This window comes from Truncatella angustata (genome assembly GCF_020726525.1).
Source record: "Truncatella angustata strain MPI-SDFR-AT-0073 chromosome Unknown BKA67scaffold_1, whole genome shotgun sequence".
Lineage (NCBI taxonomy): Eukaryota > Fungi > Ascomycota > Sordariomycetes > Amphisphaeriales > Sporocadaceae > Truncatella > Truncatella angustata.
In genome coordinates, this window is record NW_025763381.1 from 5,748,446 (window position 1) to 5,765,323 (window position 16,878).

At 47.4% G+C, this 16,878-nt stretch overlaps 5 protein-coding genes across 5 annotated transcripts; 2 read left to right on the forward strand and 3 right to left on the reverse strand.

Annotated features, from left to right (window-relative positions):
• Positions 1–1,073: 1,073 nt before the first annotated feature.
• BKA67DRAFT_60836 (uncharacterized protein) lies at positions 1,074–2,349 on the forward strand. Its single transcript, XM_046105371.1, has 2 exons — positions 1,074–1,179; positions 1,236–2,349. The coding sequence occupies exon 2, from the start codon at positions 1,236–1,238 to the stop codon at positions 2,079–2,081; it is 846 nt and encodes a 281-aa protein (XP_045964765.1). The 5' UTR covers positions 1,074–1,179; the 3' UTR covers positions 2,082–2,349.
• A 1,875-nt stretch (positions 2,350–4,224) lies between these two features.
• Positions 4,225–5,258, reverse strand: BKA67DRAFT_60875 (uncharacterized protein). Its single transcript, XM_046105373.1, has 2 exons — positions 4,678–5,258; positions 4,225–4,622 (listed from the first exon to the last, which is right to left on the reverse strand). The coding sequence occupies exon 1, from the start codon at positions 5,074–5,076 to the stop codon at positions 4,687–4,689; it is 390 nt and encodes a 129-aa protein (XP_045964766.1). The 5' UTR covers positions 5,077–5,258; the 3' UTR covers positions 4,225–4,622; positions 4,678–4,686.
• BKA67DRAFT_60864 (family 2 glycoside hydrolase) lies at positions 5,259–8,276 on the reverse strand. Its single transcript, XM_046105372.1, has one exon. It carries the CDS (start codon positions 8,111–8,113, stop codon positions 5,441–5,443), a length of 2,673 nt encoding a protein of 890 aa, XP_045964767.1. The 5' UTR covers positions 8,114–8,276; the 3' UTR covers positions 5,259–5,440.
• Positions 8,277–13,507: 5,231 nt separating this feature from the next.
• BKA67DRAFT_653804 (concanavalin A-like lectin/glucanase domain-containing protein) lies at positions 13,508–14,742 on the forward strand (the record flags this gene model as incomplete). Its single annotated transcript, XM_046106445.1, has 3 exons — positions 13,508–13,880; positions 13,951–14,412; positions 14,477–14,742. The coding sequence occupies 3 exons, from the start codon at positions 13,508–13,510 to the stop codon at positions 14,740–14,742; spliced, it is 1,101 nt and encodes a 366-aa protein (XP_045964768.1).
• A 1,175-nt stretch (positions 14,743–15,917) lies between these two features.
• Positions 15,918–16,637, reverse strand: BKA67DRAFT_530727 (uncharacterized protein; the record flags this gene model as incomplete). The annotated part of the gene is made up of 1 exon (XM_046099281.1): positions 15,918–16,637. The coding sequence occupies one exon, from the start codon at positions 16,635–16,637 to the stop codon at positions 15,918–15,920; it is 720 nt and encodes a 239-aa protein (XP_045964769.1).
• Positions 16,638–16,878: the final 241 nt, after the last annotated feature.

A 16,878-nucleotide genomic window follows, 5' to 3' on the forward strand; every position in this document is an offset into this window, starting at 1 on the left:
TATGTATCACCAACAGGCGGAGCACCCTTTATATAGCTAGCAACCATACATATCTTCTGCCCTCACCGCTGATTTTCAGATCCACTGAGGACCGGCTGAGAACGCTTGTAGCATCTGCTCTCTCCCTCAACTTGCAGGTGATCTCTGGTGTAAATTAGTCCCCACAGGCTGTTTGCCAGAAACCCAATACATGTCATGTCGAGAAATGACACTGTTGCCGGTAGACTGAAATGAGAGTAAAGTGAAACTCGTGCCAGCCTCTAAAAGCCAAAGCCGTTCGCTTTGGGATTCGACAGCGCGATCGGTCCTCGAAAGATGCTGAAACCTTGGGGGGCAAGGCATGACCAACTGATAGGGTGCAATGCATTGCATCTGGTCCCTAAAACAGTACATCTAGGCCCTAATAGGCAATTTGGGCGCCAACGTGGGCGTGCATTTCGACCCAGTCCGTCGGCGCAGGAGCCGTTAGCCAGAATTAGCGCTGGCTGACAGGGTCTCATGCCTGGAAATTACCCCTCCATCAATGAAAGCTTCCCGAGCATCCTCGCCCGTCGTCATAAATACCATGTCCATATCCCCCCTTCATGCAGCAATCGAGATTTTGACATTCTTCGTTATTGATTGCTAGACCGACCAACCATCACTATCACCGTCTTGCAAGTTTGCACTTTTTGGAATCAAAGATCTCGACACCAATAGTAACGAACCGCTTGGCTCTTTGTTCCGTTCGACTAGCAGATAGCCATCCGTTTCCGTCCGTCTCTTTGATACCCCTCCCCGGACTCTTCTCGGAGTCTGGCCCACGTCTGGTCTGTCTGATCTCCACGATACCTCGTCCACCGCTTCTTGCCTCGACGATCTCTCGCGGGACAAAAGGACTTGCACAGTTGACGCCCTTTTTGTTCTTCTGCTCTCATCTCCCCCAAGGATTCCATACCTCTCTGGTGCTTTTACAGTACATAGCATAGTCAATAAAACACAGAATTGATATCGCTGTTCGCTCTCGCACAGAAATCATACCTCGAACATCCGCCCCCGTTCGTTCCTTTCTTTCGCAACTCTGACCCCCTTCGCTCCCTCCCGGACGCAGCTTTCTACGACTCTAGCAAAACGAGTATCTAGATATTAAACGGAACAAGACTCATCCATATAGCTTTTGCACGAGCTTAACTTGAAGAGGTAAGTGAACTTATAAGCCATCAGAGACATTGCCTAATAGGGATATGTATCTTTAGATGAACATGAACGGCCAACACAATATGGCTCATGATGAGCTTGCCGCTATGTTCTACCGTAACATGACTCTACAGCAGCAACCCGTCCCGGACCAGCCCATTGAGTCTACTGAAGCCAAACCAGAGCCAGAACCAGAGCAGGAGCAGGAGCCCATCGTCTATGCTTCTGTACACTACACACATTCCGCTCACGTTGCTCATGAGCCTGAGCCTGTAGTCGAACGGGAGAGGCCGTCTTCCGAACCGCCTCAGTCCCGACAGCCCTCGGCAGAGGATATCCTCACTCACTACGGTGTCAATCCTGCCACACTGTCAGCATCCCAGATGGAGCTTTTCAAGACGGCAGAGGACGCCCAAAAGGAACGCCTCATCGAGCTCTGGAGGATCTGCCCCCCTTCCAACACCCAGGAGAATCCTGCTGTGGCATGGTCCAACACTACAGTCCAGCAAGAGGAGATGCTCGCTCAGCTACGATACGAGAGACAAATCCAAGAAGATGCGGAAAAGCAGACTACCATGAGCATGGACGGAACACCCTTGACACCAGTCCAAACTGGACAGGGAGAATGGTCAGGTACAATTAACTACACGGAACCTTACATGATGTCTGGTTACGAAGAGATGGCTCGCCGCGAGTACGAGGAATCCGCCAGGCGCGCACACGAAGAGGCTGTGCAGAGGCCTAAGAACGTCTACAACCACTTCGGCAACGCAGCCGGAGGTCCTACATATCGCCCCTCGAATGACCCTGTCTATAACACTGACTGGGCAATGCAGCAAGAGTTGATGGAAAACCGGTACGGAGCTACGCAGATGGGCGGATGGGCTGGCGATATGGAGCTATAGAGTTCATTTCCCAGCTTATGAGCTAGTTAAATACACTCTTTTCAGAAAGAACATAGGTAGATAGACAGCGTCTTGGCACGGGCATATGCATCGCATCCGTTCGCAATGAATTTATGGTTGGTATCAGCGGAGCCATAGGGGCTTCTAGGACTGCCTGATGGGCAATTAGTGCTGGAATTGCACAGAATCATGTCATGGACTGGAGTTGGTTGGTGTCTTTATAGGATTTTACTAAGCGTCTCCCCCATCCGCCCCTTCTGTTGTTAGTAGTGTACGGCTAACAGTACTGACCCAGAAGACTTGAAACTGTTCTCCTGATCCAGGTGAGTTTTCTTCTAGCCCAATTATCTGTAACGTCAACACCTCTGTTTGCTTGGCCGAACATAAAGTACTCTGTCGATACCACTTTCCACAGGTTCTCCTGCTCCATGGGCACTGTCACATTGCTGTGGCGTGATATGTTTACCACTCCACCACCACAGTCAAGCCAGCCTCTCAAGATTACAACTAACCCAACAGATATAGCTATTTCCTAGTTATATTATTATTAGTCGCTTAGTTCCTACCTCTCCTCGCAGGCCTAGTATCACAGTACTCAACCACAAGAAATAGATATATGTCTTCTTAATTTTCCCAAAGAAAAAAGAAACACTCACTGTCCATTTTGTCATCTTACGTGTCTGTCACTTCGTACGTTTTGAAATGATCAATCATGACAAATTTCACAACCTGGTACCTTGTATTATCTCACGACAGTTCTCATTATTTAGCGCTTCTATGCTACAAACCTTCCATGAGTGGAATGCCAACCAAGATTTGCAGCTTGAAACCTTATAGTCCTGTGACGCCGGAATGTCCTTTTATTTACTACTAATCACAGGTGTTGACCTTGCCTAAAATGATAGGATAGCCCGGGTCGCTGTCTACATTTAAGAAGAATGAACTTACTGGTATTACGTAACATAAGTGAATCACTCACAACATTATATCAGACAGTTAAATTATAGTAGATGTCAGAGAACGGAAAGATCGGGATGGCTGAAAGACTTACCCACCAATACCATGGAAAATCACAAAGCCAGATAACCGCCTCACCAGTACGTATGGCCATACTTCAGGTATTTTTTCTCTGACCTCACCTGATATGTGCTGTCCTGACCACAAGCCTCCTCTATTAACTCGATGCAGTGGTCGGCTTATCAGGTTAGGGCTTATTGGTCATCATAAAGCCAGTATCCTTCGTTTCATATGGGGTTCTTCTGGTCCTCCCCCTTTTGACAGCTCGGGGAAAAAGAAAGTAGTATGATGAGGACAATTCGTTTGTTTGAGCTTACCTAACCAGTTCTGTATTGTGCAGGAATACCCAAGCATAGTTTCTCGACACTGCCGAGCAGGCATAAATCGGTTGGGATGATCATGAAGAACATAACCGTGATTGTATCGACAGTTGGTAGATTGTGAAGGGTAAGAACGTAGTACTGGCTTGACTGAGTGTAGCAGTGGCGGTTCTGCATCCCGTGGATATGAGCATGGCGGAGTGTGTATTAGTGGAGGGCAAAGAGGAATATGTGTACTGATTGTTTATCGGCGCGGCAGAATTCATCTGGGTAATCCCAAACTCGGATTTTCCTCGGGCAGGTGCGGCTGTGGCAGCAGGTTTGATTCGCTTTTTGAGATTTGCATCACATGATGGTAGGACGTTATTAGATATTGGGCATTGGTCGTTGTTCGTCTGACCTCCTTGTGTAGGTAGTTTAATCGTGAATCTGTCAAATCCTGACAAACGCGCTTCTAGACGTGTCACTTATTGTTTTTATCCTCCCGTTCAATGTCCTGTGGATGGCAGTATCTATGACCAGATGCTCGATATTAAAAAGCACGAGAAAAAGTAAGCCTAATAGAGGAGGGATACAAATAAAGAAAGGTAAGATTGAGAAAGTTGCAAAAGGAGAAAAAAAAAGGGGGGAAGAAAAAAAAAGAGGTTAAGTAGTTATCCGAATCGATCCTAGGACCCGGAGCCTCTTTTTAGGGAATCGAAACCCAACCAGGTGTTAAAGCCGGAGCCATCCACCACTGAACCACCAAGTCATTGCCTGGGTACCTCTCAGCCTCCCCCCGGGAGGTGGTTGAAAACTTTTGGTTCATTGGATATTATAAGGCTACTACGCATCTAAGTAACCAGTGCTTGAAACAAGTAGACACGAAACCAACCTCCAGCTTGTTACTGGGGAAATGTATACCCGCCTAGCCTACCACCCAATATTGTCAATTCCACCACATAACCAAATGATATGCAGCCTCTAATTATCCTTCACAACCTCCTCCTTGCGCGGCTATTTTGTCGCTGGATCACATTATAGTTGGCCAAGCTGTCTGAGACACTTCGCCTTGAGGACACACCTGAGCAATCACAAAGTGGTCCTAAAAGACATGCATCTAGAGTTGACGGTACTTCAGATCGCTGAATGCTTGTTGGATGCATATGGACATTTTGAAGAGCCTAAGCTACACTGCACAGGTTTTGGCCAAATCCCAAGCACCGTACAAGAAGTTAGTGGGAATGATATTGAAATGAAAAAAGACAGGTCGTGCTTATGTCTTGCTACTAACTCAAGCCCCATTCCTCCTCTCCCGGACCCCACAACGTTCTTTCGAGGATGTCTCTCTTAGGATGGAACCAAACTCCAGTATCTTTTGGGTCATCTTCGTCCCTGAGGGCCAAGACATAGCCAGCTTCTCTGACGACACGCCGCGATTCGTAGCACACTTGAGACAAGTCCAACTTGAGCTCGCCGCGGTTCAGCGGCGCTAGTTTCAGCCCCGGAAATGCGTACACCAGGACACTGACGATGCGTGGCTCTGGAAGTGCATTCCGCCAGATAGCCTCGCGAAGCTCGGGAGGCAGGTCCATGAATCTATGGAACGTCAAGTCGCTATGCTGTTCAGCTTCCGGATCCGGCCCCGCTTCTTCTCCTTGGTGTATCAAATCCATCATGACGTCGTGTATAGACACTCTCTGTAGAGTAGGTCAAGAATTCATAGGTTTGTTGTTCAGTAGCTCTAAGATTAGGCATGTGCAATGGCAAAATCGTTCTCCATGACGGAAATACTGTTCGGTTGTGCTTGCTGAAGTGTAGCTGAGAGGCGGAGCTAAGCGGCTGATCGATGATTATTGCTATAGTATCACGTGACCAAAGCCCTGTCTTAACGAAGCCCTCTCTTGACGAGGTTCTCTGGGTGAGATGGTCACAGATTACTTGTCTTCTTGCCGATGATGTTTCGGATCAATGCGTATCTCATACTGCGCTAGAGATATGTAGAAGGAGTGACAAGTGACACTCTCGTAGCCCCTTAGCAAACTACATGTGGTGTATAGACACAATGGATTTTGCCACGTTGTATCCTCTGATCTGAAGCGTCTTTGCCTTGCTCCCAAACGTCTCAACTTCCAATTCGAGTGTTTCGTGTGGCCAAAGGCTCACATAATTGTCAGACCAGAACACAGGCAATACATCCTGGCCAGCATCGTCGACGAGGTTAAGACTGATGAAGAAGGCGAGACCGTCGGACTTATTTTCCAGCACTACTTTCGTGGTGTCACCATGAGGCAATGTGTTTGCTGATACGACAACATTTGCCTCCCGAAGGCTTTCTAGAGCGCTGTAATTTGCATACTCGTTTACGGGAGTATAGAACCAGTCAGAATTCTCCCAGTCCAAAGTATCAAGCGTTTTGGCCAGCCAATAGACGTTTCTGCTAATTATGTTATGCTTAACATCCATTAGAATGAATTGTAAAAAAATGACGTCAGTAGGATAGCTGAGATAGGAGAGATCATGGATTCTTCTGCTTGTATTTGGCCACGTTTGTACGTCAAGAGTTGTGCTGTTGATGACTGTGCCATCCAAGCCAATGGCCTTAATGACCACAAACCTGGCCCCAACAACGTCAATCGAATGGTTGATAAGGTAAACTGACTTATGAGCGTAATTATAGGCGACGTGCTCCTGTCTGCTTCCAACTTTTGCGCCGAAATAAGATCCAGCCGGATGCAGGTAATAATCGAATAGGTTCCAATGCAGACTTGGCCAGGCATTATTCAACATCCAGTAAATCATGCCCGTAGCGGGTCTTTCCGCGTTCCAATACGCTGAGAAACCTTCGAACTGAGCACGAGTTGCCTCGTAATCCAATATTTGAGCTTTGAGCAGATAGTCGTCCAGAGACTGTGGTGCACCGAGGCGATTCCATAGCGCTTCGTTGTAAATCTTCCGGTTATAAAACGAGGACACATTTGTTGACATGTGATATAGACCCTCGTCTGGGTTCTGCCAGAGAGCGTCCATGTCCTCAGAAGTAAGGAACTTTTTCAAGCTGCCTAATTCTGGCGTACCGACCCCAGCACTCAACTCAGACCCAAAGCCGGATGCCGCCCCCAGGCGATCTTCGTTTGAGTCAGTATCGTACCAATAGTTAGGCGGCACCCAATCGTACGGTCCCGCCATTTTCATTCCAGACGGACCAAGTTGCGAAGGATATCCTCTCTTTGAAGCAGATGCGATAATCGGGTTCTGCCAGTTACTGTCCTTGAATGCTTGGAGATAGATAGATGCCGCTCTATCATCTGGCCAGTAGTCACTTCCAACTAGGTAGCCAAGCACACTTGGATGACTTTGGAGCATGGCCACTTCATGCCTAATACTTACATCTGCAGTGTCATAATCGCTATCGCTCCACTCGTCCTTGACTGCTAGATCTTCGTTGTATGCCCACGCTTCCCATTTATCGCAGCATTCCCAGCCGGGCAATACCATCAGTCCCATACGATCTGCGATAGCATATAGCTCAGGGTGCTCGTTTTTTCCTTCAAGCCGTACGGTATTATGACCTAAATCGAGCATGTATTGAGCTTGCGTTGTGAATTTGGCACTATCCCAACGAAGGAACATATCCGCCGAATAACCTCCACCTAAGACCTGGAATGGATGGCCATTCACCCTGAACACGGTATCGTTGTTTGAATTGAGCTCTGAAGTGACTTTACGGATACCGAATGTCGTGCTCGTGCTATCGGAGACAGTTCCATCAACTGTAATAGACAGCTGGGCACTATAAAGTGGTTGTTTTCCCCATGCTTTCGGCCACCAGATCGCTGCATTGTGCACAACTGTTGTCAGACTCAGTTCCATAGATCCCAATGCCTTGAGACTCCCAACATGGGTCTTTGTCAGCACATCGTAGCTTCCTATCCTCGCTATTGCGCTCTCCGCTTCAATGATCACATCGCGATCTTCCAAATTCCGCACGGTTGCGATTACGGTGATTGAGGCACTACCATCCGCGTGTGGCAGCTCAAAATCGGTCGTGGTCCGGAGGGATGTAAGACCCACGGACCCAGTTCGCTTGATAAAGATATCACGCCAAACGCCTGTGCCATTGTCTGGAGGATAGGGATTCCAGTCGACGAAACCCAGGGCAAAATCATAGTTGTAATCGGTTGGGTAAACCTGAACGACAAGAGCGTTATTTTTCAATACGGTACCAGTAACATCATATGTATGGCCGGCATACGCTCCGACTTGTGTTGTTTGGTTCGCAACTTGATGGCCATTTAGGTATAAATCGGCCTTCGAAGTAATGCCATTCGTCTCTAGGAAGTAGTGCTGCCCTTCAGTTGGACTCAAAGAAAACTCATATCGGTATAACCATGGCACCGAAAATTGACCCCGATCGAATTGCTTGAGATTATCCGAATAGAACAGCTGCGACTCGTCATAGACTCCAGCCTCTAACAAGCATCCCATGAGAGTGCAGCGCGATGCGTTGACATGATGCCACGACGAAACATCGGCACCCGGGAGAGACAGTTCGATCGAATCCGTTTTAACTGCCGCGATGGACTGGACGTCCCATTGGGAAATGAGTTGGGACCGACCTGGCACTCCTGCGTGCCGACTGTGATAGCCGGTAGCAGCCACTAATGCTGATTGCAGACCCGCTGATAGCATTCCGAACCCAAAGTGCATCTGCATCGTGTTGGTCTTTCAGCGACGATGTCGTGAGCAGCACAACAAAGGCTCTCCGTGGTGGACGGGTCTACTTGGTAGAAACACGAACTGGTCTGCGTCTTGGCGGTCGTTTCCCCGCTGCACCGTACGCTTCCCAGTATGGTTTATACTTGGCGCCATGATACGTTGCACTGCCTAAATGCAACTGCTCAGGCGCAATGTAACCGACGCCCCCTCAGCAGTTTCGTCACAAATTTTCGTGCACTTTTCGGAGTCTCGTTAATAAGCAACATCATTTCGGAACCAACATCTCGTTTGAGATAGAGCCAATAAGCTACTTATTCTCATATCATTCCTTTTATCCTGTTCTCTTTAACCCAATCGTTGTGCTCGTTGTAGGATTGGTTGCAAGGCCTAGACACAAATCTACCCAAGCACTATAAACAGGCAACGCGAAATGTTGCTGGTCGGCAATGTTGATCATCAAAAATACAGACTTAGATTTAAGGCTGTCTTTCTCTTTGCAGGTATCACTCACAGCTGCCCATACCCCATATGAGCGTAAACTAGAAATTGCATTTGTGGAAAGAAATCAGACATAAATTGTAACCCAACGAACTACAGAATAGTGTGCCGTGTCTGACCACCTCGAATATCAAGCAGCGTCTCATACCATGCCACATTGTTGATTGTACCTCTTTTTTAGTCTTTCAAGTACAGGCCAGTTGTTCCAAAGCAATGGCAAGTTGATCATGAACTTCAATGCCGGAAAATTCGCCGTACGGGTCAAAGGAGTTCGTCAGACTTTTGGCTCCTATACGATGTTTTGATCGGCTGACTGTCTTGGCTCCTTCGATATACACGAAGACAAACTACGTACTGGATACTGGTCAAGTTTAGTTGCTCCTTGTCCAGCGTAGTGATAGCCCACTATGGCAGCAGCACGGCTATGGCAAAATGCGAATGCACATAGTCTTTATGTTGGAAGAGCATGCCACCTTTTCTTGCAGCTGCCACAAGGTCTCTCCGCCTTTGCATGGAAGGAATTTTGCGAATTGTAGTATGGCGCACCTGATTGTATGAGTCGAAGATGTGAGTAAATCCCATCTTGTTTTAGGTTATCGATAAAAACGCATTGGAAGGCCCTCCCATGTGGTGGACTATAAACTAGCTACTCATGTAGTAAACCATACTCCGCCACTTCAGCCTTTTGCATGTCCACTATGTAATGCAAATCAACGTAAGGTTCAGGTAATCATGTATCAATAATGGCTATATAATCATTTTTAGGTCAACTAACCAGAAACTGAAATCGGATTTGACACTGCTGCCTCCAAGATGCCCTTTGATCATGCCCCGGATATTGACTATACTATAAGTGGCAGTCGATTCTTTCTGTTTAGAAACCCATGAGATACAATTCGGTCCTTGTGGTTAAGACGCGGGTCGAAACTGCCACCTGACTGAGCATGAAAGCCACGGAATAAAAAGCGAGGTAACTTGACTTTAAGAGTGTGTCCTCAAACAACCTGCTTCAACAAGTTCTAACAAATCAATGCAGATCTTTAACATCTTTTTGGCATTTGATAGTTTCAGCAGATCGCTAGTACTTGGGTTTCGCCACCACGCTTCATCATCATTGTAGCAGGCTCTATTGACCAAGGTTTTGATTTTTCAGTGTGCTTCTTTTCGGCGGCTTTTTCTCTTATTTTAAAAGTGTAGTATTACATATCGCTATTGACGCCGACCCGTATTTAGGTTTCCTCGATCTATAAATAGTGGCTGGCAAAGGGCATGAACTTGCCTTGAACTCATAGATCGGAGCGATCTTCTTTGCCTTTTCTGCAACTTCCGATTTAGTATAAAACGGGGAAATAAGGCTTTTCAATTCTATTTTTCCGATCTCGTGACTTAGCATCTTTGTAAGTCAAACAAGGTCCACGTTAGTGATAAGGCTGTGAATAGTGAAATTCACGTTCCTAAAAAGTGGGCTACCGATGCGATTAAAAACAGGCTACCAAGTGCATTCCCTGAGGGCGTGACTAATCATGGCTTTGTTTGTTACTCGGAGAACGGTGGAATGTTCGTTAACGAAAGTAGGAGGAGGCCCGAAAGATATCGAGATTTGACATGATTTTTCTAGAGTGTTTCATAGGGGATATTGCAAAATAGTGGACGTAATGCGTTCTCTCCTACCATCTTAAATTGACCTATCAACTAGCAAGGTGAAAAACACCAATAAAATTTCATCGTTATGAAGACAAGATTCAAAAAGCGTGAGAGCCATCACTTGAAACATAAATAATGGTAAGTCGATGAGTAGGTACTTTTCAAATCAGTAAGATGTAAAATTACACAATATACAGCTCTGAGCAGGTGTCTGTCCTACCAATGTGTGGATGGCCCGAAACATAGCAACTATGGTAGACACTGAACGTCGATACTCTGGTCTAGATTCGCGATATTAGCAAAAGCCATGTTAGATTTGAAGTACATGTAAGTTGGGAATGCAAAACTCCACAACCTGTCCGTCTATTTTCAGCCCTTCTCAAAAGTCTCAAGTACATTGGGTTCAGTTAAGTTATAAGCAGAAAGTTGAAGGCGATCGACGAAGCAGTGTCGATCAGCACAGGGCGCCGACTTAACTGTCAGAGTTGTGGACAGGTCAATTGGCGCAAGTCGCCAAATATGTGAGTGTGGTATTCGCCCAAAATCTATAGCTTGATAAAGATCTCACGCCAACCCAGATACCAACTGAAAATAGTGCGTGTCGCGTCGCTCCAGATACAGAACACTTTGACCAGTCCCACGGCTTTATACTCAGTATCCAGGACCTGCTACTATATCGTGCCGCGTGACGAATTTGGTCCAACGTGTTGAAAGGTGTAATCTCAGCACGCTGCTCTGCTGGCCTTCAGAACTCACGAAGAGATACATGGGGTGATGGTAAAAATAGCCCTAAAAGTAAATTGTCGGTGATGAATATGCGCTGCTTGTACTACCCCGTAGACATTACACCTGATAATTCGACAGTGATCTTGCTGCCCGCTGGCATCCAGAACTGTGTTTTGCCAAATTGCGCGTATACAACAACGGTGTGGTTTAGCGGGGTCAATATGGTATCAGTTGCAATAACGAACATTTATTTGGGGCCGAAGATCGCAAGACAAGCGGACAATATTGAGCGTGGAGTCTCCACCGACCTATGACCATGGATCATAACGCAGCATTGGGATTACTAGACTATAAATGTTGCGCGTACAAAAAGGCACGTCTATTGACACCAGAAGTAAACGCTGCAAACAACCGAAACGGCAGCGGCTTTGGTCTATACATCATCCTGGTATGTTAAGCTGCATGGACCGGTTGATTTTTAGTAGTCGAAACATCTGGCGAGACTTATCCCGATGCTCCTTGTCTAGTCGGCTTCATAGCACTATCATGCAATAATCCGCAGCCACAAACTTGCCGGCGAGATGAAATTTGTTAGTGCTGTTGTTCAACGTTCGGCGTAATACATTCAATAGACCGAGCCACGTTGTCGCCTCAGCCTTGTGCCATATTAGTCCCCCGTTCCAGTATTATTATTTCCTTGAACCTTTGTCGGTCGCTGCCGACTTGTAAAACTACGGCATCTGGGATTCAGAGACGGCAGCGAGACCCAGCTAAACAACTCGAAGCGCACCGCATAGTCTTTCGCAGAAACCTCCAGTCATCCGGCGGAATTGATTTCTTTAATAAAAAAGTTTTTTTTCAAGATTATTAACAAGGAAAGTTTTTTCTTTTTTTCATCTTACCTTTTAGTAGCTGCTGTCCAAGGCTTCGGCAAAATTAAACATAGTTGCAGCCACTCGATCTCGCATGGCAAGTCAAATAGTTTGAGAAAAGAGGCGTCAAGTAAGGAGCTGACATATTGGTATTATGCCATCGCATCATAATATGTACTGGTCTGAGAACACGTGTCGTGAGCTTTTGGATCCGTTGTTGAAGTTGAGGATCCAATGCGTCTTCTCAAACGGTCGATGGTGGAGAGCGCTGGGTTGTGTCAATTTAAAACTCCTTCGCTTGCTGACCTATGTACTGCAGACAATTCCTCTTGGTCGGCATAGTCGGTATCCGGCGCCGAGGATGTCCTGCAGTAGCTCGCGAACTAAAGCAAACGCCATGCAAACGCCATGCAAACGCCATGCAAACGCTATGCAACCGCTCATGAACTATTTATTGGAAGACTACTCCGTCGATCCGCCTCAGCCGTCGCCTCAGCTGTCACAAACAACGGCTTTTGATATTGTGGATGGCCAGTGCTGGTCTTCCGCCTCTAGGACGTGACTGTGGCGCTGGGAGCTTCTTTCGACCTTGACCCTGTTACAGATATTCCGCAAAAGCTGCGGAGATGTTACTACAGTATCTCTATCTTGTGGAGCAAATATATGGAGTGTGGATGGTCACGCGCCTGTGAACTCTCGACGGGATCCTAGCGAGCCCAAGCTAAAGACCATTTCAAGGTGTTGGTGCTTATCGAGATAGGTTGACTCGCGACTACGACAAACCAATCCATTCTACGGCATCGTTTAGCATGTAAAACCCGGTAGAACCACTCTCTCTGCGGATCCATACCTTCTCCGTATCCTCAATCCGACCTTGCTCGTTTGAGGTATACTATGTTTGGATGCTTAAATCATGCCATTTCATATAGTATGGAGAAAAAGCTTGGCCTTCACTCGGAGGCTTGAGAGGGTCTTGAGCCGGTTAGACTCCCCAGGACCTTACGGATCCGTACAGGGGCCAGCAAAAGGCTCCATTGGCTGGGCGTGCTGGGGCTCCCCTGGTCATCTTCTCCTGGCTTGAGCTCAACTCGCTGACAGGTGGGTCTGTGTCATGGCCGGCCGTATCACAGCATGGCTGAGGATTTGTACTATGCCTTATACAGCCCGGGCTAAGCCTGACGCAGGTAACGGACCGAGCATTTTCACGCCTATCCGCAATAGAGTTGATGAGCCGCTTGTTTTCCCTTCAAAACTCTTCTACACCAGCTCTTATCGGTCTAGCTGAACCACTCACTTGGGCTGTAATACGGATTCTAAAATTGCCCTACGAACGTTTTCCCTCAAATCCCTCGCGTGCGCCTGCTATAGTACCAGGAAACGATGGCCACTAGAAGGGCAGTCCCACATACATGGAAGGCGACTCTCGTATTTCTTCGGGCGTCACCGGCTATTCCAGGCGGAGACGAATTTTCCTGATTAAGCAACTGAACTGAACTTATGGGACTTATTACCTCTTCGATGCGGTTTTGCTTTCCGTCACATCTTGTCACTGCTTCACGTCGCTCCTTCTTGCTTCCATTGCAAGCATCTCTTGGACGGAACTCTTGAGGGGAGTTGCCCGCATTTTCAACAACCCGGTTCCGCGTCCGCGATGCTAGCCCGTGGAGGTCAGCCCGCCGTTGGCGGTGCTCTCCCACTGCACCGCATTCTCCTTGCTCTGTTTTGGTGCCTTTCAGCCCTCCCAGCCGCGACGGCATACACAAACTGCTCTGCATTCAGTACAAACGGCACAGCTGCCTCACAATTTAGCTACTATCGCTTCTATGATTTCAGAAACATCCCCTCAGACACGTGGGATTCCGTACAAAACGCAACATCACCCAATAATGAAACAGCAGGAGCTTCGACCAGCGACATGTCTTGGTCGCTCGACTGGCAACGGAGGGACGGCCTGAGATATGCAGAGAACGACCCCAACAACCCGTTGTTGCCAATTGACTACCAACTGAGCAAAGTCGCAATGAGTAAGAGATATAAATCACGCATTTGCTTGTTAGGCAAAAGCAAGTCATCAAGTGCTAACCCGTATGGCAGCAAATGTAACAGATGACTCTGATGCGACTACCGCCCTAAGCTTTCTCAGCTCCAGGGAAAACGAGGCATCGCAACAGTCTAGCGGTATTGATTTCAATGAGGACTCTATCTTGTACTTGTCGCTGCGTTTGAAGGCGCGTGTTACCGGCGACCCCGGTGCCTGTGCTGCCTTTTTCACCTATGAGAACGACACACAAGAAGCCGATATGGAGCTGTTGACTCGCGATGATCAAGACATTGTTGGCTTCAATACTCAGCCCAGTATCGATGTTCATGGCAACTACATCAACGCGACACATTTCAACATGTCGCTTCCCAACGACCTCACCAGGGAGAAATGGATCACCTACCGCATGGATTGGGTGTCAGACCAGGTGGTCTGGTATGTGGATGGAGTCCAAATGGCAAACACCTATACCAATGTTCCTGTCGAACCCAGCCATCTATATCTGACAATGTGGGGTGAGTGATATTGTCCAATCTAACGGTGCATAAACAGAGGAACTAACGTGGGACATGCATGTAGGCAACGGAGGTACATGGACACGGATGATGACGCTGGGCGATTCGGCCCTGCTTGAGATACAGTGGATCGAAGTCACCTACAACCTCAGCGATGCTACACCCATTGCTAACGCCAGTGGGACTGTATGCAACCTGGACGACACCGATACAGCCGGCAGCTTCCAGCCCTTTATATTCCCAGCACCACACGACGACACGTCAAGCGGCTACAAGTTGGGCATAAACGCCTTCCTAACAATTTCGGCTATTATTTTGGCATTGATATAATAATGTTGCTTTTTATCATAATTACTAATGATAATTATACCCCCTTTTTATTTTCACGAGAGATTAGAGTTTTATGCAGCATTTACATGAGAATTATTATACCGTAAATTTTTAATTTTCTTTTTTAAGCTACGTGTACAAAACTTCGGATAGACGATACAACGCTTTTGGTTTCATGGTAATTTATACATTTTTGAAATTAGGAGGTGTCATGGGGTAGATAATCTGCATAATGACCCCTTGAATTGAAATGAAATGAAAACACAGAATATGTCAAGAGGAAAGCGAGACACGTTAAGTAAACCCTCCCGGTGCATATTTATGTTCGTTTGGCTTTCCATGTGTTCATAATACTATTTGTGCCGACTATTCATGCTAATAGTTTATACAGTAGGAGATAAGATGTTACCACAACCCGTTACAGATCAACGAAGCTGTGCATGGAAAAGCTTCCTCAAAGAATTCCCGGGAGGATTGCCCCAGAAACAGAATTCAATACAATGTTGACGCTTTCTGGCTCAAGGTTGGCCTCAAAGTAGGCAGGCTGTTATCCTCAGAATCTCTATCCGTATTCTACATCAAATTACACTGCCGAGCAGATTCATACTAACTAGGCCTAAAATCGTAGAATATGAAGCCAAGGGTCTCAGCGATAGCCGGAATACTGTTGGCCGCTAATTCGGCCTAAACGTATTCGCCGCCGTTAGGAACGAGTTAGAGCGTAGCAAAACTATCGGTTGAATTCAAAGATACTTTCCAACAGCACGAGACGGTCATGTCGATGTACACTTGGGTAATGATTGGTATTGGAGTGCAAAGTATGGGTGACTATGCAGGAGAGGCCTTTCATATATTACGCTTGACCAGTTCGACGTGCCACTCGGTAGATCTTGCCGTACAAGTTTTAGCACGAGAATCTGAAATCGCCGCCCTCATTGATGGTGATATGATGTACACGACATGTGCCATCTGATATCACCATATCACGGACACCATTGTTCAGGATGACCCCAGGACATAAGCATGTAGAATGGAGTTTTCGAAGGGCCGGAAGTGCATACTCAAAACAGCCCCAGCAACGGAATCGGAACTTGAAACGTAGGCTCGGTGCGTTGAGCAATGTATATGTCAATTCAAAATTCATGATATGATGGTCTGCGGACATGAAACGTGACTTATATCACCCAAGGAATGAAGCGCGCAGTCCTTGCGTGCCACTTCTCCCACTCGGCACCAAATTCAGAGCGTAGCATATCCTCCTCCTCCTGTACGCGCCTCCACACGGCAAAGGCCAACATGGACAGACCAAGGATGATTGAGGTCGGTCTCACAGCTTGACAGAACCGTACCCACTCCTGAGGGAACCAACAACTGGCCACGCCGTCCGCCCTGGCGAACAATGCTATGTTACAAACGATGAGAATCACCACCCCCGTGTAGCTGGGGTGCTGCAGATAGCGATGAATGCCAGTGGTCGTCAAGCGATCTGGTTTGGTGAGCGCAAAGGTGAAGTTCTTCCCCAGCGACGAATATGATATCAGTCGCAGCGGGACCCCCGCGAGCAGTATTAGAGCTAGCGGGATGGTGGTCGCGGCCGACCACGTGAGCAGATCCGTATTGGGCCCGTTCTCGGCGCCGTAACCGAGAATGCCTGGCGGGATATGTGGGTAGAAAAGAGCCAGTATAGATGAGTGCAACGCAAGGATACACAGAGGAGCCAACAGAATTTTGATATTGTGCTTCTGCGTAAGATTCAAGGTCGAGATAAAATCGTTGGTTTGTGTGGGTTTCCCGGAATTGGGATGGGGTGGAGTGCAGGCGACATAGGTGCAAGCGGTTGCGGCCATCATTGTTGCGGCCAACGATGCCTGCGAAAGGAACGTGTAGGACTCCATGCTTGGCCAATATCGCAGCTGCTATGGCCTGTCAGCGTTGGAATCAAAATGTGATTGTAGTAGAAGCAGCAGGTCGAAAGTGTCCAGCGGTACTCCGAGAAAGGCCGTCTTCTTAAAGTAGGTACACACTGGCTATATTGGTCTGTGCATTTGCACTAATGCGTGTATTGGTTTTTTCAGGGTCTCGCCTCCGCTACCTCCCTACTTTAGTTTCTGAGGGAATCAGGGGAGGGGGAAGGGG